Below are 21,479 nucleotides of genomic sequence, written 5' to 3'. Positions count from 1 at the left end.
GACAACCTTGTCACAAGCAGATTCAGACGTGCTTGATGAAGATGATATGCTGGTGTTGGATATGTCATAAGTGTTATGGTAGTTTCTTTGAGAAGTTTATTTTTACTTTATGAAGGCTAGAAAGTATAGAATGAAAAATGCATATACAAAAAAAAGTATAAAAGTTATTAATGTCTCAACTGCTTAACTTCTCATCCAAAATCGAAAGGAATTTTTGCCCTACAATTAGTTGATCTGGTATTTGGAGTATTTTTTTAACCAAGTTTAAAAACTAATCCAGCTACGGAACTAGCTTGATCTCATAATAAATTACTCTATCCGTTCCATAATAATTGTCATCTTAGTAAAAAAAAATTGTCCCATAATAAGTGTCATCTTAGAAAATCAAGACATAAATTGGCTATTTTTTTTTTCAATTCTACCCTTAGACAAAAACTCATAAGTTAAATAACATCTAAGAGCCCATTTGGATTGGCTTATAAGTTGGTCAAACCAGCTTATAAGCCATTTTAAACCTATTTGGGTGTTTTGCAAAAATAGAAAACAGCTTAAATTAAGTTAAAAAGTGCTTAAAATAAGCCAAAACCAAGAAGTTGCTCAACCCCAATTTTTTTTTTTTTTTGCTTAAAAGCCATTTTGGTTTGACCAATAACTTTATTCTTTTATCCCTTATATTTCTGTTAATTCCAATACTACCCTTACTTCTAAAAACCCTTTATGCACTTTTATCCAAACACGTAACTTTTTATCTATAAAATAACTTTGCACTTAAAAGTACTTTAAACGCTTATGCTTTAAAGCTACTTTTTTTCAGCTAATCCAAACGGGCTTTGAATGATGATTAGAAAAGCCACATAGTAACTTGGTATTGTTGGATTCCCAATGTAAAAAAGATTACTACTTGTGCATGCTCTAATCAAGAGGAAAAGTAATTTATTTTTATTATATAGGGGTAATTTAGTAAACTTAACATTACATTATTGGTTTCTTAATATGCTTGTTTTTGGCTAAAGTGACATTTATTATGGGATGGAGGGAGTATATCTTTGCAATTTATTTACATTTTTCTTATAAAAATTCATTCATGTCTCAATTACGTAGTTAATAAAAGAGAGGAAAAGCAAAGGAAAAACTTGATAATCTTTCAGCTCTCTTATCCACCGCCACCAACAACATCCCCAATATAAAGAGGTTGTTTCTGGTAGACCCTAGGCATAAGGACAAACAATTCAAAACAGTATAAAAAATCATGAATTGTTTAAATAAAAAACATGATAAAGCTGTCTGGAAAAAAAAAAAAAAAGTCGCAACTACCATAAATCAACACGATAATCGAATCCTTATCCGCCAGATTTAAAATTATGGGCCAAGAGGTGGAATACTTTGCTCATTCCTAAAGTAATTTCCTGGATCAACACTATATTTCACCCTAGCCAATTTCTCAAAATTACCTTTGAAATACATTTCACCCCAACTCTTTGCTTCTGAGTACTTCTAACTTCCATTTTGTGTTCTTCCCAAGTCCAAATCTCTTGCATTTAGATATGCTGTTCTTGGATTAGAAACAAACTTCCCCATGTAGTCATAAACACCATTAACCCAATCAAACTTTATCTTCTCTACTGTTTGGTTCGGATACTGCCACATTGCAAAATATTCTATATTATACAAAACTCCTTTTCTACGTGGGAATGGAATTGCATCCTCTAATATTTCACTCATTTTTCCACCATAAGGGGTAAAATGCACAAGTGCATCTCCTATGTTTTGGAACGCATTCCATAACCCATCTAATGCTTTTTCTGATAGCGCCTTTGTCACATAGTCCAATTTGATTTTGTAAAATGTCGCTCTCTTGTCCTTCCTTTTTAACAAATCTTGGATTGTTGTGTCATTTCTATAACTATCTAACCTTATTGTTGAATTAATCCAGCTCATCTCTTGACAATCTCTAAACTTTAAGTTCAATTCAGGGAATGTCCTTCTCATTAGTCTCAGAAGATGGTGCCTCGTCCCTAAATATATCGAGTTAAATGAAGCTTCTATCGAAGATGGCCCTATTTTAGGGCTTATGTTTATTCTTAGGAAAACCTCCTCAAGGAATTCCTTTACTAACTTTTGCCATTTCCTAACTAGCTTTGTAGCACCTTCCTCTTGAGTTCGAATAACGTTAAAGAGAGTGACCACGGGGGGAACCTCCACTAATTGTAACTTCCAAGATAGAACCACCCCGAAACTAGCTGCTCCGCCACCTCGGATGGCCCAAAAAGGTATTCTCCCATTCCTCTCCTATCGAGAATCGTTCCATTAATGTTGAGGATAGTGGCATCGAGCATGTTATCCACTGCAAGGCCATGTTTTCTCATCAACGGTCCTTGTCCGCCGCCACTAATATGGCCTCCAACACCTATAGAGGGCCAAATTCCAGCTGCGAAAGCTAGGGTTTTGGTTTTATTTGCAATGTTGTAGTGAAGTTCCCCTAGTGTCGCTCCGGCTTCTACCCATGCAGTCTTTTCTTGCATGTCGATATCGATTTTTCGGAGGCTGTATAGGTCAACTAGGCAAAAGGGTTTGTAAGAAATGTAAGAAAGACCTTCAAAGTCATGTCCACCACTTCTAATCCTAGTTTCCAATCCAGAAGTTTTGCAACAAATCATGGCCGCTCGCACTTGTTCTTTATTTTCTGGCACAATTATGTAGTATGGTTTCGGGATATTGGGATCGTTGAACCTAGCATTGTGTATCGATGATTCAAGGATAGATTGGTAGCTTTGTGACAATTTAGTATGAACAATGTTGTCAATGTGTGATTGATTGCCATATTCATAGGAGAGGCAGCAAAAGAAGTTGGCATTGGCATCATCAAGGTGACGATGATGTATAGAGGTGACTAAGTAAGGAAGAAAAAATACAGCAAAAATTATTGAAGTTGAACCAAGAGTGACCATTTTCTGGTCACTTTAATTGATTTCTTGAGTTTTATAAAATTGTTAAATTAGAAATTTATTCACATCGTGTAACTTAAGTTACCTACACAAAATTAATTCATTGAATCTAATTCCATTACCATTAATAGACTTATTAATTCAAACAAGTTCTTTGTTAACATTAATGTTGGTGTTTTTTGATGCTTTTGATTTGGTGTAATAATAAAAGAACCTTCAATTCTGTTAATTTACTTGTGTGTTGCATGCATGAATTAATTAATAGTAGCTTGTTAAAGGAGAACCGATCAATCAATGCACAACTGTCATTATATCACACATATAGTTCCTTTTTATATGTTTATTTTACCTTGGCAAAATAAAAACTTAATTCTTTTGACTACTGGACATATAGAATTTTCATAAGAAACTATCTTCTTTTTTCCTGTTTTTTTGGTGCTGGAAGAGTCTACCAGAACTTTATTTTTGACATCAGTAAAAGATTTAACTTTTATTCATTGACAGCATACAAAATTTCTAGTGTAATTTAGCATATCATACTCGGTTGTGTGTCTTATTTTTCAGATTTTTTATTCCACTAATAACAGGTAGATTTTTACATTTATCTTTAATTAACCTAATAGTGCGAGAGTACGTTTTCATTGTCAGTATATAAATGTTAAACTCATCAATAAAGTACATTAGAGATTAAGATAGCAGCTGAGAGAAAAAGGTAATAGGGAAATTGTTCTTATTCTTATTGGTATTTGTCATGAATTCAGGTGCACAAGTTTTGTCCAGAAATTTGAAAAATCAAACACACGATTTGATACAAAATCTACCTCAAATAAGCCCAAATTTAAAAATAAGTTTCACATATCATAAAGAACAAATCTCAATTATCAATTTGCCAAAACAATAATAAAATCTAACAAATTCATTTTGCAACAATGGCGGTTTGTCCTTTTTTTTTTTACCCGGTGTACGGTACTCGCGTTTGCCCGGCCAAATTCAGAATTGCGTGTTGCAAGGCCCATTTCTTGGGGCAGAACTCCTTACATAATTTCTCCATTACTAAGGACTCGAATCCAATATTTCTGATTGAGGGTGGAGGGATCCCGAACCATTCCTACGAGCTACGACCCATGTAATCCATGTAGGTGTGGTTTGCCATTGTTTTCATACTTTAATTCCAATAATACCTATCTGATTTATATTGTGCAAGCTTTTATAGCATGAAAAACATTTATCGAAACAAGGAGTCAAAGAAACAACGACCAAGAGCCTATATTTCCCCATAATTACCTGAAACTTGAAGTGACAGTGGATTGATAGACCTCAAAAAACAAAAAAAGCGGAAGCGAGTAACCTTTTGTCTGAAGTATATTAATATTGGGCACAAATTAAATAATTTTCAAAAATTAAGTATAGTTTAAATGACAATGCCTAAACAGGACACTGAATTACAGTCCAATATCTTTAGGTGGTCTAGTTTACAAGTATCCAACAAATGTATAGGTTTTGTATATTTATACTTAAATATACATATACATATATATACCCAGGGGCGAATCTAGGTATAAAAAATGGGTCACGTGAACGCATGGTCACCCGACTAAACTCGGTATATTATGTATATAATCCCTAAAATGTATCTAATATTAACTGAAGGAACATATGATCAAACTAGACGGAGTGGAGCACAAGTTAAGCGTTGTGCTAGGTTTAATCCCTTAAGGTTGTGGATCGAACACTACTAAATCCACTTTTGCATCTGTTACACCCCGTACCTCGGAGAAGCACTGGTTAAATTTGAATTTAAGTATGTCGAGTTATGGCTAGGTAAAACAACTTCGGAGTATGAGGAACAAGGCATTATTAAGTATATTGTTTAAGTAAAGGATGATTACGATCTCGTAAGTCGTAATCGGGAAAGACTATTTTGAAACACGAGAACATGGCCATTATCATGTATAATAAATGATAAATATCATGTATGGAGAGTTTCGGAAGGTTTCGAGATCAAGCAAATTGAAGAAAATAAGTTTGACGAAAATTTGAGAAATGTTGGGCAAATTTTTAGTCAACTTTGGAGGGGTATATCTCCATGTATATTTGGAGTTTTAAGGCGTTTCAAAAGCCTAAAATGAAGTTCGTCGAGTCTAGTTTCTAATGCAACAGACCGCTCATCGATAGGACATCGGAGTAGAGAATTATAGACGTTACAAACTGAGCTGTCGACGCAGAAACAGTACTGCTACAGTACTGTAGCTACAGTGACGCCGCCTCAGCCCTTATAAAAAGGGGCAAACCCTCATTTTTTTCATCCAAAATATTCTAGAATTTTCAGCCATCAAAGGGGCTCTTAAATCTCCCATAGAATTGAAGATTTTGAGCAAAAATTCAAGCTACGAAATATCAATCGAGGTCCGGACAACGCGTAGACATGATTATGATTTCATTTTGGTGTTGGAGTAGCTTGGGAACAAGTGGATGTTGAAGATCTTGTTATTTTAGTAAATACAAGGTATGAATTATTGAATTGCTTTCTTTATCAATATGGATTAAGGAATAATTGCAAGAATAAAGGTTATATTTTTGTTGTGTTGATGTTGTTGAATTATGGATTGAGGTTTGAAGAGAATTTTGGATAAAATATATATATTTATCTTGTAGGATGTTGAGGATGTTGTTATTGATGTTGTTGGTATTAATTTCGGCTTCTTTACGGAAATAAAGTTATTAAATAGTCGTATCACAAGTTGGTTAGTTGAGAAATTTAGAAAACATCGTGTGGGATGTTTAGGAAATATATTGGTATGGATAATGGTATTGATGATGTTGGTATTGTTGTTGTTGATTGGTTGTTGAAATTATGATTTCGGGCTAGGCATATAAACAGGGGAGATGCTGCCCGAATTTCGACAGAACCTAAAAGGGATTTTAATTAAGGGCTTAAGACGAGCGTATGATTATGATTCTAACAATGATATGAATGGTTGTATATGTAGATTACGAGGCTACGAATAATCTTCAGTGAATTGCAAGACGGGAAGTAAGTTGGAAGTCGAGAAATTATCTTCCAGGTATGTTAAGGCTAGTCCCCTTCTTTCTAAAGGCATGATCCTTTCGTTATAAATCTTTGTATCGTACTCATAATATCATTGGTTCCGCAAATGCTAGAAGTCCACGAATTTCGTGATCCTTATAATCTTATTGAGCTTCTAAAGGCATGATTCTGATACTATGGCTTCATAAAGGTTTCCATATCTTCCTCGTTTTCAAAAGTTAAATGTTTACGACTCCAAGGCATAATTCCTTTCCTAATAATTCATAGTTGTTTTCCCAAAATGCCGTATTTTCCAAATCAGAGATTTATGATTCTGTGAGCTCTTATGATAACAGCGATGAGCATGTTTTTATGATGATAATGATGATGTCAAAAATGAGGATATTTTCTATGATGATTATGATGATGATGATTTTATGGCTAAAAGTCTCAAGTTATGAGATCAATGCTTTTATGAGATGATTTTATTCATAGAGATTTCCATGTACATGAGCTTTACATTATTATGATGACTATGATGAGAACGATTTTATGTTCAAAGGTTCCAAGTTTATGATTTCAATGACGATATGAGAATATTGAGCTATCTTTTGACCTTTCTTAATTTTATTCATTGTTGTTGGTCTCACCTTATAATAATTTTTCCTTCAAGGTGAGACAAAGCGACGATGATTATTCCATAATATAATCGGAGGTTACCGACCTTACGTCACTCCGATGTACTCATAGCTTTTATTTGGCTCTCATGCATGCTTTATATATATATATATATATATATATATATATATATATATATATATATATATATATATATATATATATATATATATATATATATGTATGTATGTATGTATGTATGTATTTTCTCACACCGCGCCGCGCTATAGTCGGCCGGGCAGGCACGTAGATGTGCACACCACTGCAGTGGGTATGTTATGATATTGCCCCGGACGCGGGCTAATAATGATAATACCGAGCCTTAATGGCCGGGCATGATACTATATATATATATATATGACACCGAGCCTTAATGGCCGGGCATGTTACTATGTATATGTATAGAAATGTTTTTTTAAAAAAAGGTTAAGCATGCATGACATTCGCCCTACGAGGCATTCAGATGTACAAGTTATCTCTCTTATTCCTTGTTACTTTTCATATCTATGTTATGTTGCTACTCATGCCTTACATACTCAGTACATTATTCGTACTGACGCCCCTTCTTGTGGGCGCTGCGTTTCATGCCACGCAGGTGTATACAGATGAGTAGAGGATATGGCTAGAAGATGTTCCAGCTGGATTGGCGAGCTCCACTTTCTTCCGGAGTTTTGCCGAGTCAGAGTATCTATGTCATGGTATATTGATGTATGTTAGAGACTTTGCAGACAGAGTCATGTATACAGTATGCCAGTCTTGTAAGAGGCTATTTAAGCCGGTGTATCATTGTGCATTACTTTACAGATTCATATGATTACAGATTTTATTTGATTCGAGAAAGACGAAAAGAATGTTTTCGAAAAGCTTCCATTATGCATTATATTTCATGACTTAAAAGTTCTGTGAGATTATGAGGATAACGAGAACCAGTAGGTTCGCTCGGCTCTAAGTAAAGGTCGGGTGCCCATCATGCCCTATCAGGTTTGGGGTGTGACAACATCTTTTTTTTAAAAAAAAAAAATCTAAGGTGAACTCATCCTTTGTATATACCATACGTATAATATACATATTAATATATAAATTTTGTATATTTAGACTACTGTCGATAATTAGTTTGGCCGAAGGGACAGGAACAAAGGTATCCCCATCTTGGACCAGCATATATTTACAACAACCAAATTGGGACACTATTTGTCTCTGCTCAGTCTTATTATGTGGGTTGGGTAGGGGTTTGGGGTTGGAATCTTTAATTTTTGTCCTTCGCTAAAGTTCCTTGCTTTAGGGTTCGAATTTCCGCTCAGTTAAAATTTTAAGAAAATTCGCAAGGTCGAGTTTTGCCTTCAGGCATAAAGCAAGACATAGGGTAAAACTCTACCTTAAGATAGAGGTTTGCATAAAAAAAATAAAAAAACTCAGTTGGAATTTTACAAAACTCTGCCTTAAGCCTAACTTTTGTCTGAATCGGCTTAATTTTGGTATGAAACTTTGTCTTGTGATTTTATTTTTACCGAGCCAGGATGCGAATGCCAAATATCATGGGATTAGGCGAGGGGTAAAAACTAAAGACGGGCAATTTGAGGGACAAAAATTAAAGACCAGTGCCTTTGAAGGACAATCCGCACAAAAAATACAAAGTATCCCCATCTTGGACCAGCATTGACAACAACTAAATTGGGCGTGTGTCAATTGGTCCACTAGTTGTATCTGCTGCAGTCTTATTCTGTAGAGTAACTTCAGGTGCCACTTAAATTATAAATTCGCAAGAATTTTCAGACATTCGGAAAACACAATATATTTATAAATTTGGGGAAAAAGGTGTTTAGGGTTAGGACTAAAAAGGATATTGTAATGGCAGAATTGGAATATCCAAAAGAACATGATTTCCAAAACGACATCGTAATAGAAGAATGCGATACTGATTTTCATGCTATGTATGCTGGGGGTCATAGAATGACCCGAGAAATGCAAGACAAATATAATAAACAGATTGATGAAAGCTAGGTAGATACCTACCTTTTTTTTTCCCACCCATTTAGGAGGATTTATAGTGTTTCCACACTTCCCCTCCAGTGTGACTCGAACCCAGGACCTACCTACGTTATTCCTATGATGTTTTTTATATTGTTTTTTTTTTTAAATAGAAAATTACGCGACATGGCAAATTTTTAGGGGATAATTTCAATAATATATTATCCAGCATAAAATATTACATTCATGTAGTCATATTTTAATTTACACCCGCATAGCCAATTTTTTTTTTTTTTTGCAACAATGTTTATACACACGATATACAACGTTATACACTTACAGTAGACAATGTATAAACCTTGTACTCCATTAGTTATGAGGAAAAGAAAAACATTTACATTGATGAGAGAGAGGTAGCTGCCTACGTTATTCGTAACATGCTTTTTCTGCTTTTTTGTGTTTGATTTGTCTGTCTTGTTGGTTTATGCAATTAGGGATCGTTTGGTAGTTGGTTAGACTTATGTGTATTAGTAATGTGGGATTAGTTATAAGGGAATCTATGTATTATCTTATGCAGAGATTAGTTATGAGAAAATCTATGTATTATCTTATGCAGGGATTAGTTATGCTGGGTTTAGTTATTTATGTATTTGTTTCGTCTGTTTTTCTTTGTTTTTTGATTTGTCCGACTTGTTTGTTTATCCAAATAGGGATTTGATATCACTTTGGATTTGGAATTGGGTGTTCGTATTGAGGCTCCAATTGTTCAAGCAAGGGGTATGGAGAACAACCCAAAGTTTAATGAGATATCCCACTTAGCCATTGACGATTACAATTTACAGAATGTAAGTGCATTGCCTTGTTCTTTTTGGTTATTACTCCCTCCATTTCAATTTATGTGCACCTATTTTCTTATTAGTTCATGCCAAAAAGAATGACCCCTTTCTATATTTAAAAACAATTCACCTTTATGCACCTACTTATAACAACACAAAATATATGTGGCTCATTTAACACTACAAGTTCGAATGTTTTCTTTTCTTTCTTAAACTTTGTGCCCAGTCAAATGGGTTCACGTAAATTGAAACAGAGGAAATATTAGAGAGAAAACTGTTATTTTGCCATTTGTAATTCGGGTTTCTTCTCTTTATTAGAGTACAAGATATGAATTTGTCAAAAATGTGACTGTGAACAAATCACTTGCTGCTGGATATTGGTGTTACAGCACCTTTCTAGCCAGGGATGTTGATGCTACCATCAATACTTTTCAAGCATTGGGGTTATGGGGAATTAGTGGAGAGAGAATTATTAGTTTTTGCAGGCTTAGGAAAACATCGCGTGATGAAGGTAAATTTTTTAATATGCATCTTACTCCTTGTTACTTACATTGCATAAACATATGACATGCTTATGCTTAGTAATATATAAACTTCCAATTTTTGTGCCTTTTTAATCCCCTAGTCCCATGTGGGGTTATTCTTGCATAGGTGTGTGTTCTTTTTGGGGAGGGGGTATATGTTTTGTCTAGCATACAAGTCATGGATTTATGCCTTTGCATATTGTGTCACGATTTGAGCTGTAGATTAGCTCAATCCGTGAGAATTTCACTAGAGAGGAGAAGAGAGAGTAAGAAAATGGGGAAGAAGTGTAATATTCATAAATTCAATGAAAATGACAAATACAACAGCTAATAAGGACACTGGATTCCGCTAACGTGTAGTGGACACGTGGAATACCATTACTAGGAAACGTAAAATACGAAGGACTACTTTGCAAATACATGCATAGCCATCTTTCAGAGTGAAAACTCACAGGAATGTCTTTTGCTTAGATAGACAAATGTATAGGCTATATAACTTTGATGTGCCTTAATAGGTGCTATTTGTTTTGTATAGGAGAGACTGGGAGCAGTCTCTCAGCTTAAAAAAGTTTCTTTTTGTAAGCTTAAAAGGATCCTACTTGATTGATAGAATGGAGTATGGTCCACTCTAAGTCGGTGCAGGGAGATTTACTCCCTTGCTATGTACCTGGTGCCTTGAATATATATACAGAATATGCTGCCATTCTATAGTGATAGAGATGGAAGAGATTGATAAAAAAAGTAATTTGCAAATACATAAGGACATAATCTGAAAAATGTAAAAGGGCTATAACATAATATGTAAACTAATTGGGCCAGCAGCTAGATGACTTGGATCTCTTCTTCTCTTGTATATGAATGAGCTTAATTTTCCGGCACTTCATATCATGACATATTGCTACACAACAAATACAACTGCCTCAACCCTGAGATCCGCGGTATCTCAATCCATTTCACTCCATTGGATACTTTATATATGCCAACATTTATTGCTAATGTTTTAAAAATTATGTTGCTTTTTTTGCTGGTCTTTAATTTTTGCCCCTCAAATGGAACTTATGCCTAGCAGGGCATAAGTTCTTTAAGGGAGCCGGCACAAGTTGTGTCGGATTCGTTAAAGAACTTATGCCCAGCGGGGCATAAGTTCCATTTGAAGGGAAAAAATTAAAGACCAGCCCATTTGAAGGGCAAACAGACAGTTTCTTCCTTAATAGCTAAAAGACATGAACTAGTCTTTAGCTATCTTGGGTCTTGACTAAGTAAAATTTTCACTTTTGTTTTCTAAAATGCATTTGGGCTTTGACATCTGAACTGACTTAAAGTAAATTGTTGGCCGAACTGACTCTGGTACACGTATTTTGGGTCTTGAACCCTTTTTAGAAATGAGGCTAAAGTGTTTTTAGGCTTGATCCAAAAAAGCATTAAATAGGTTTAAAAACCTAGTCTACGTCATTGCATAAATACAACTCCAAATTCATTTTATTTATTTCAAAGACTATGGGGTTGTTCGTTAGCTGGTTAGAGTTATGTAGGTATTGAAACACCAATGATTTGGATAATCAAGATAGAGGGACAATAATATTGTTCTTAGCCCCTCCTGGTTAGTGTTTGAATTATCTGTGCAATGTGATGCCTGAATGAATATGTTAAGCTTTTGTAATTTATGGTTTGAATTCAGAAATGCTCCTCTTGATTTGAAATGCTTTATAATTATTGCCATTTGAAAACATGAGTGCACACTCACATTTTCTGAGGTCTCTTCCTTCCTCGAGTGAGGAAGCCAGATGAGTATGAGGAAGTTGTGCTCACATTCCTTTTGGGTGGTTTGTTATGCGTCTCGTTGCAAGTACAGGTGCACTGATGGCGTTGCAATAAGCTAGGATATCTCCCTCCTTTTAGTTACTTTTGGTGAGCCCCACTTCATGTCTCGTGAAGGGTAGACTTTATTATTCTTTTGGTACAGTCGGGGATTACCCTGAGCATTGATTTCATTCATGATGTGATAGAAAGATATGGGACATTACTAAGGATTAAGACTTGGTAAAACCAGGAGTACTTTTAGTATGTTCAGAGTTATGTATTTCAGTAGAATATGTAGATAACATGTAGTGTTAGTGAACTTCAAATTTTGGAGTCAAATGGATCCAAATGAAATGAGATAAAATGGATAATGATGATCCAGGGCTGCATTGGCAAGATCCTACGGTGATCAAAGAAAAATTTCCTGCAAGTCCGGGTAACTTTAGGATTGTACTCTACCACCGAACCAGTAACCTTCGTGCCAAGCAAGACCGCTTGAATTCCTTTTAGTATCCATGACATAAGTCGAATCTCAGATATAGAAATACAAGAAGTGTATTTTTGTGAAGAATGTGGAAAATGTAGATAACATGTAGTGTTAGTGAACTTCAAACTATTGTATATTGGAGTCAAACAAATGGATCCAAATGAAATGAAGGGTGTGTTTGGTACGAAGGAAAATGCTTTCCAGGAAAATAAGTTGGCCTCTTACTTATTTCCTTGTGTTCAATACGTTAAAAGCATTTGTATATAATATAGATAAATACTATGATGGTTGGAGGTAGAGTGTAGGTGGTGATAATGGTGGGAGGACCCAATAAAAATGTGGAATGCCATTTGTGGAACATGTTTTCTCTACGACTAGAGTAGTCATTTTCCTCACTTTTTAAGAAATTTCTTTTTATAGAGAAAAAAAATTCCAAAAATTTCTACTAATCGAATATGGAAAAATTGGTAAGTATTTTATAAAACAATATTCCTCCGTACCAAACACATCCGAAATGGATAATGATGTTCCAGGGCTGTATTGGGAAGATCTTACGGTGATCATCTATCCAAAAGAAAAAATGCTTGAAAGTTTGAGTACCTTTAGGATTGTACATTACCGGCCTTGAACCAACGACCTTCGTGTCAAGCAAGAGCGATTGAATTCCTATTAGCATCTATGATACAAGTCAAATCTTGGATGTAGAAATACAAGAAATGTAATCCCTTTGGATTCTTGGGACCTAACGAACCACGTAAGCCTATACCGAAGGAGATAAATTTATATTATTATTGTTGTTATAGAGAATGAGTTCAAAACAATATAGTATTATATTGTTGTTATAGAGATTGAGTTCAAAACAATATCGTAGCTAATTGTGCCAAATATACAGCCCTTGGAAATTAATGTAGTCGAGGGGAAAGTAATTTTTCTTATAGATTTGACTGTCTCCAAAATAAATCTTCCCTGAAATATCATCCTTAAGGCAAAAATGACTTCCACACACATTATTACACATTGTGACTAGAAATTAGCGTAAAATACCCATGCAAAAAGTATTACAAGGATGTTGCGATTGCTTCGATTGAAACAGATAATTGAAAGGAACGAAAAGGCAAAGAAGAATAGAGAAAATTAAGAGAGAATAAACCAGAGGAAAAGATGAAGTATTTGAGGTTCAGGTTACAAGTTCGAGTCATATATCCAGGGGCAGCTCACCCAATTTGGTTGCCTAAAACCAAAATATATTAAAAATGTCTTAAATTTCTTTCATAATATCGTAGGATGATGAGACACAAAAGAAGCACAAATGACTTTGATCTATAGTGATGAGAGCGCAACGTGTGATGTGTAGGTTAGCGCATGTCATGGTGTCGAACTATCCTCTATACAAAAATATGGTATATAAGTGGAAAAGGGTACAAAGATGAACTCATAATCCACCGAGTTTCAAACTTTGAGACACTTGTCTCGTGAAAGAAGAAGGAAGTGTTTAACGTAGGTGTGGAAAAAGTGTTTTTTCTTATAGATTTGTCTCTGTCTCCAAAATCAAGCTTGCATGAAATAATCCTTGAGGCAAAAATGACATCCACACGCATTATTACTGTTACGCGGCGCCTTCCTGAGACTTCTTGGAAGGGCGACGTAAGGCTAAGCAACCGATGATTCCAAGGTTACTGTCCGCCAACCGGGGTTCCCTCCGCACGCTAGACGAGACTGTCAGTGCCGTGCGGGAAAATCAATGTCAAGAACAATTGCGGGAACAGAAAAGTGAATTGAGATTTAGAAAGAAGGCTTGTTTGCATTAATCAAAGCTATTACAAAGAAAGCAAGCGGTGTCGAGGGGGAGAGACGCCAGTACAGAGAATTGATTGCTTGCTTGAAAGTTTTGATTGCTTGATCCCCCTTAATAATGCTTTAAAAATAAAAACCCAAGTCATAGAACTAGACATAGACTTGCTAGAGAAACATAATCAAAATTACATAAAGTAAACTAATCTATAATTACAACAAAAGAGACCTAACTAGAGCAGGTCCATGTGCACCCTCGGTCGGGGCACTGTCATGCGCGTAGGGCACGGTGCGCGCGCGCACAGGGGCGCGTGCACTGGGCGTTGAGCGATGGCACTGTAGCAGGGCTGCATTGACACTGGGCGTTGGGCACGCGTTGGGGCACGGCCAGTGCAGGAGCGCGCGCGAGGGACATAGATGGGGTGACATAGGCAGAAGCAACCTTGTCACTTGGGGCATCCGAGACCACGGGGCAGTCCATGGCGCTAGGCGCTGAGAGGCTTGCCATGGCGCCATAGGGCGCGCCCAAAGGGTCATGGGGCATGGCTGGAAAGCCGCCCATGACATTCTCCCCCACCTGAGTTGGCGACGTCCTCGGCGCCTTGCTTGCAAGATAGTCATCGATCAGGTGCTTGTAGGCTTTGAGGCTGGTACCCCTTTCCCATGTATTTTCTTCGGCATCACATCCTAGCCATTTCACCAGGAACTCTTGGTGATCTTTTCTTGAGGTATGTATGACTCGATCGTTGAGGATGGCTTCTACTACCCTTTTCCCAGTTGCTTGTGGGCCTCGAATACTGGGTATTGTGAGCTGACTACGGGAAGGGTCTTCTGTGTCTTCTCGAAAAGGCTTTAAAAGACTGACATGGAACACAGGATGAATCTTCCACCAAGCTGGGGTATCCACCCGGTATGCTACCTTCCCAATGCGCCTCTCAATAGACAGAGGGCCAATATATTTTTGCAACAGGCGAGGGTCATGGACCCCTGCAAATAGGTATCTCTTTGGGATCTTCACCATCACCTTGTCCCCAACCTGATATTCCACAAAGCGACGATTCTGATCTGCATGTCTTTTCATCCGCTTTTGTGCTTTCACCAGATAGCTCCGCACTATCTCTAAATTTTGCTTCCATTCTTTCGAGAAGCTAGCTGCTCGTGGGGATTTAGCCATGTTTGGGGCATTCACAGTGTGTGGAAGTAGCGGTTGCTGCCCGGTAACAATTTCAAAAGCGTTCTTGTTTGTGCTAGAGCTCTTTTGAGAGTTGAAACACAGTTGGGCCGCATCCAATAGCTTCACCCAATTCTTCTGCGAGCCGGTAACAAAGTGCCGCAAGTATTCCTCCAACATGCCATTGAACCGCTCCGTCTGTCCATCGGATTGCGGGTGAAAACTCGAGCTGTGACTCAATTTAGACCCCAAGCACTTAAAGAGCTGGGTCCAAAAGTTGCTGGTAAAGCGAGAGTCACGGTCGCTAACAATATCCTTGGGCAGACCCCAATATTTGACAACATGGGTGAAGAAGAGTCGAGCTGTCTCCTCTGCTGATATATACTTGAGTGCTGCAATGAAAGTAGCATATTTAGAAAACCGATCAACCACGACCAAGATAGTCGTGAGATCTCCAACCTTGGGCAAGCCGGTGATGAAATCCAAGGAGACGCTTTCCCAAGGCCTCTTTGGGACAGGTAATGGCTCCAACAGGCCCGCTTGTGTCAAGCGGTCAGACTTGTCTTTCTGGCATACCAGGCAAGTCTTCACATACTAAGCGACATCATCTGCCATCTGGGGCCAGTAATATGCACGGCGTAGCAATGCCATGGTACGTTCTTCTCCTGGGTGGCCTGCCCATAGAGTATCGTGACATTCCACTAGAAGAGTTCTCCGCAAATCTCCTCCTTTAGGAACATAAAGGCGGTTTCCTTTTGCCTTCAGGAACCCGTCCTCCATGTAGAACTGGCGAGTTTTTCCTTGACCTGCTAGGTCGACCAAATACTGTGCCGAAGGGTCTTTGGTGAGAAGATCCTGGATTTGATCTTTTATAGTGGTAGCCACTTCGCTCCCCTTGAGGGTGGCAAGCAAGCATACCGATGCTAGATCGGCCCTTCGGCTCAGTGCATCCGCAACATGATTGGTCTTCCCACTTCGGTATTCCAGATTGAAGTGAAATTTCGCTAGGAGTTCCTGCCATCTGGCCTGGCGGCCATTTAGGTTTGGCTGGGTCATGAAATGACTGACAGCCGTGTTATCCGTCTTTACCACGAATGGGGATCCCAGAAGATAGTGCCTCCAAATGCGCAAGCAGTGGACGACAACCAATAATTCTTTCTCGTGAGCCGCATAGCGTCGTTCCGCATCCTTCAACTTTCGACTCTCGTAGACCACCGGGTGCCCCTCTTGTAGCAAGACTCCGCCCAAGGCGTAATCAGAGGCATCCGTTTCCACCTCGAAGGGTTTGGTCAAGTCGGGTAAGGCCAAGACAGGGCTACTAGACATAACCGCTTTTAGTGAGTTGAAAGCGTCTGCTCTCTTTGGCGACCAGTCCCAAGGTGTGATCTTCTTGAGGAGTTCTGTCAGTGGTAATGCAATGAGGGAGTAGTTCTTGACGAACCGTCGATAAAATTTGCATAGGCCAAGGAACGCCCTCAAGGCATGGATATCCTTGGGTGGCGGCCAGTCTGTGATAGTCTTGATCTTTTGTTGGTCCATCTTGATGCGACCTTCTTCAACAACATGCCCGAGGAAGTCAATCTGTTTTTGGGCAAAGAAACATTTGGACAGCTTCACGTACAATTCATGCTCTCGCAACCGAGTTAGGACTTTCCTCAGGTGTTCCAGGTGTTCGCCTAATGTTTTGATGTACACCACAACGTCATCCAGGTATACTACCATAAACTCGTCAATGTATTCTCGAAAGACCTGGTTCATTAGTGTGCAAAACGTGGCCGGAGCATTGGTCAAGTCGAACGGTATGACCAAGAAGTCGAACGAGCCATATCTTGTCACCCATGTCGTCTTGGACTCATCTCCTTCAGCAATGCGGACTTGCCAATAGCCTGTCTTCAGGTCTATTTTGGTGAACACTGTGGCGCCGCCCAGTCTGTCAAACAAGTTCGCCATTAGTGGTATGGGGTACTTGTTCTTCACGGAGATCTTGTTGAGGGCTCGATAGTCAACACAGAGCCTTAGGGTACCATCATGTTTCTTTTGGAATAGCACAGGCGACCCATAAGGCGACTAGGATGGCACGATGATCCCCGTGTCCAGCATTTCCGTCAACTGTCTCCGAAGCTCGGTGAGTTCGGGTTGTGACATTCTGTAGGGTGCTCGGGCAGGTGGCTTCGCACCCGGCACCAATTCAATTTCATGATCGACCGTCCGCCTAGGCGGGAGTCGCTTCGGCATATCTTGAGGCATGCATCCTCAAATTCCTTCATGAGCTCTTTCACGGGCTTTGGAATGGGGCCCGAAGAACGCTCAATCTCTTCAATGCAAAGGGTCGCTAGAAACGTGGGTTCTTGTCGATGGACCCCCTTCTTCAGTTGCAATGCAGAGATGTTTCCTGAGGCCATCTTTATGGTGGTACATGGGATAATGCAGGGTTTGGCCCCGTTTGTTCCCATCATCAGAAGCATATCCGCATAGGGTACGGGAATGATGTTAGTTTGTCTCATGTATTCCAACCCCACTATCAAGTCGAAGTCGTCAATGATCACTACCCGCAAGTCGAACTTGCCTTCATAAGGACCCATCTTTACCGGTACTCCTTTAGTTATTCCACCTACGAATTGGGGCGGTGAGTTGATAGCTTTGACACGACCCTTTCCCTTTCCAACAACTAGGCCAAGACGTTCTACTTCTGTGGTGGCCAGATAGTTGTGCGTAGCACCTGTGTCTATTATGGCCTTAATAGGTTTACCATTTACTCTCAAGTCGACAAACATCAGGGTCTTCTCCTTTCTAGGAGGAGGCCCGCTGCCTGTCTTTGCCTTTCCCTTCTTGGTAGTTGAGCTTGGGTCTTTCTTCTTGCATATGCCGGCACTGGTACCCTCAACGGCCTTGGAAATGGAACAAACAAGTGCATTGAAGGCACCTATTGGTTCTGTCTGATCCGCATCATCCTCATCATCGTCCGTCCCATCATCCAAAATTTGGTGGGCGTTCATCTGTGCATGTGGGCACTCCTTGTTCCAATGTGGTCCACCACAATTATGACATCCTGTGGCGGGCGGAGGCCTCCGCCCCCGATCATTATTGTGAGACGCAGCACTATTGCTGCCTGAGGAGGAACCTTTAGATTTGGCTGCACTCCGATCTCCCCCACTTTTGCTGGGGCCAATATTGTAGGATTGGCCTCCTTTGAATCCTCCACGGGCTGGTGGTTGAGGTTTATCCTTTCGAGTATCCACTTGGTAGTCGCTGAGGCACTCCGCAGCTTGGATAGCTTTGGGCAAAGAGTCAACCCTTTGTCTTTGTATCTCCATGCGGGCATAGGGTTTCAAGCCTTCCATGAACGTAAAAAGCTTGTCCTTGTCACCCATGTCCCTTATGTTCAGCATGAGGGCAGAGAACTCGCGAACATACTCTCGAACTGACTTCGTTTGCCTGAGTTCGCGAAGTTTCCTTCGTGCATTATACTCGACGTTCTCGGGGAAGAACTGTAAGCGAATGGCTGCTTTTAGTTCTTCCCATGTCTCCAGAGCGTCCTCACCCGCCTTAATGGCTTCATATTTCACCCGCCACCAGAGTTTGGCATCACCCTGTAAGTATATGGCAGCAGTTGCTACCTTCCTGGACTCCTCCAATTCTCCCACAGCGTCGAAGTATTGCTCAATGTCAAAGATGAAGTTTTCCACCTCTTTGGCATTTCGAGCGCCCTGATAGGGTTTTGGTTCAGGAATCTTGAGCTTCGGGGTTGTTGCGACAGCATGTGCCGCGCCCCCAATAGGATTGCCTCCTCCTCGGAGTAGGCCTTGTAAGGCAGCGTTGACAACATTGAGCTGATTGGTCAAGTTGTCGATGGCTCCTTGTATGGAAGTCAGTCAGTCTGCCTCCTGAGTCCTCTGGGCGAGGTCCTCATCTCTTTGGATGGCAGCCGTCCGCGCGGCTGCATCCGTGTCAGTAGCTATATTCACAATGTCTTGTTCGGCCTGCCGCATCCTGCGGTCCAGGTCCTCCACTCTTTCAGTCACTGGTCGAAGTCTGTTAACCGTCGTTTCCAAAACTAAGAGGCGGTCTCCATGGTTCACCATGGTCAGAAAATAAGGGCAATAGCAACGTGTTCCCTCGTCCGATTTCGAGCCTAAGCTCTGATACCAACTGTTACGCGGCGCCTTCCTGAGACTTCTTGGAAGGGCGACGTAAGGCTAAGCAACCGATGATTCCAAGGTTACTGTCCGCCAACCGGGGTTCCCTCCGCACGCTAGACGAGACTGTCAGTGCCGTGCGGGAAAACCAATGTCAAGAACAATTGCGGGAACAGAAAAGTGAATTGAGATTTAGAAAGAAGGCTTGTTTGCATTAATGAAAGCTATTACAAAGAAAGCAAGCGGTGTCGAGGGGGAGAGACACCAGTACAGAGAATTGATTGCTTGCTTGAAAGTTTGATTGCTTGATCCCCCCTAATAATGCTTTAAAAATAAAAACCCAAGTCATAAAACTAGACATAGACTTGCTAGAGAAACACAATCAAAATTACATAAAGTAAACTACTCTATAATTACAACAAAAGAGACCTAACTAGAGCAGGTCCATGTGCACCCTCGGTCGGGGCACTGTCATGCGCGTAGGGCACGGTGCGCGCGCGCACAGGGGCGCGCGCACTGGGCGTTGAGCGCTAGCACTGTAGCAGGGCTGCATTGACACTGGGCGCTGGGCACGCGTTGGGGCACGGCCAGCGCAGGGGCGCGCGCGAGGGACATAGATGGGGTGACATAGGCAGAAGCAACCTTGTCACTTGGGGCATCCGAGACCACGGGGCCGTCTATGGCGCTAGGCGCTGAGAGGCTTGCCATGGCGCCATGGGGCGCGCCCAAGGGGTCATGGGGTATGGCTGGAAAGCCGCCCATGACATTACACATTGTGACAGAGAGCTTAGCATAAAATGTCCATACAAAAAGTAGTACTAGGATGTTGCGATTGCTTCGATTGAAGCAGATAACTGAAAGGAAGGAAATGGCAAAGAAGAACAGAGAAATTTAAGAGTAAGAATAAGTCAGAGGAAATGATGAAATATTTGAAGTTTAGGTCACAAGTTCGAGTCATATGCCAAGCCCTAAGCATGTTATTTAAAGGTGTGGTTAGTCCTAAGGTCTGATTCTGAATAAATTTCTCGGTATAAGAAAAGAAGTGATATTGCTATAAGGATACTACCAAAATAAACTACTCCATATAAGTAGGACTCAACTGTAAATCCTGAAACTTCTGCTAACTTGAAAACAAGGGAAATTAAGGTAGAACTAATCTTGTTCACAGAAGGCAATCATGCTTTGTATGATGGCCTTTCTTATGCTACACTAGCACAACTAAGTAAGTTTCCAAATAAGTGTCCACTAATCAAAATTCAAATTACTCATTATAGAGCTTTAAAAACCTCTTGCTAACAATTCTCACTGAACCACAAATATAGATTTTAAAGAGGCTTTTACACATTTTATTTATAAGATTATTTTTCACATAGCCCAGGAGACGATATATATAGGGCAATTTGCAGGATTGCCCTTCATTTTAATGAGCTGTAATTAGTGGGGCATATAGTAGTATCACTAGGATTTTTTAAATTGATGTCCATTATTTTAGAGCGCTAGTTGATGCTTTGTTTGTATTTAAATTCATGAATACAGTAATCTCTAGACCGTGATTTAAAATTTGTGAAAAAGTTATAAATGTTTTCTCTAGTTTTTTAGTGGATGTTATACTGTTATCTACATTTTATATATAGTGAATTAGCTTTGATTCTTCTTAATCGCAAAGTGTAGATTTCGGTCTAATATTTCGAAAGAGCTTTTTATCAAGGCGTATATTGGCAGTATCATAATTTCTAATCGAAAGAAAAATGGAAATGAGAAGAAAGAAAAAATGATTTTTTTTTTGTATTTGCCACTTCATTGGTGTGTTTCAAAGTAATCCCTTTGAATCTATTTTCTTGACAAATATTATATGCATTATTTCTGTTTTTGATTTATTTTTAACACAATTTTAAAAGGAAGTACTAAATTTAGCCAATAAGCTGGAAATATTTTTCAGCAAATACTATTTTGATTTTCTGTAACAAACCAGAATTCTCAATATATATATATATATATATATATATATATATATACTCCACTGATAGCCAAATTACAATTATAATACTCAAAATACTGAATAACAATGGAAAATACTGAAATCAAGTAACTAAGGATAGAGATAAGAATGGGGAT

At 39.2% G+C, this 21,479-nt stretch overlaps 2 protein-coding genes across 2 annotated transcripts; both read right to left on the bottom strand.

Moving 5' to 3' along the window:
- Nucleotides 1–1,494: 1,494 nt before the first annotated feature.
- LOC132612264 (tetrahydroberberine oxidase-like) lies at nt 1,495–1,989 on the bottom strand. Its single transcript, XM_060326567.1, has one exon. The coding sequence runs from the start codon at nt 1,987–1,989 to the stop codon at nt 1,495–1,497; it is 495 nt and encodes a 164-aa protein (XP_060182550.1).
- Nucleotides 1,990–2,201: 212 nt separating this feature from the next.
- LOC132612263 (berberine bridge enzyme-like 18) lies at nt 2,202–2,948 on the bottom strand. The gene has a single exon (XM_060326566.1). It carries the CDS (start codon nt 2,946–2,948, stop codon nt 2,202–2,204), a length of 747 nt encoding a protein of 248 aa, XP_060182549.1.
- Between the last annotated feature and the right edge of the window lie 18,531 nt (nt 2,949–21,479).

The sequence above is a fragment of the Lycium barbarum genome, chromosome 9, assembly GCF_019175385.1.
Source record: "Lycium barbarum isolate Lr01 chromosome 9, ASM1917538v2, whole genome shotgun sequence".
NCBI lineage: Eukaryota > Viridiplantae > Streptophyta > Magnoliopsida > Solanales > Solanaceae > Lycium > Lycium barbarum.
Note: the sequence above shows the minus strand (reverse complement) of the source record. Positions and strands in the feature narration are given on the sequence as shown.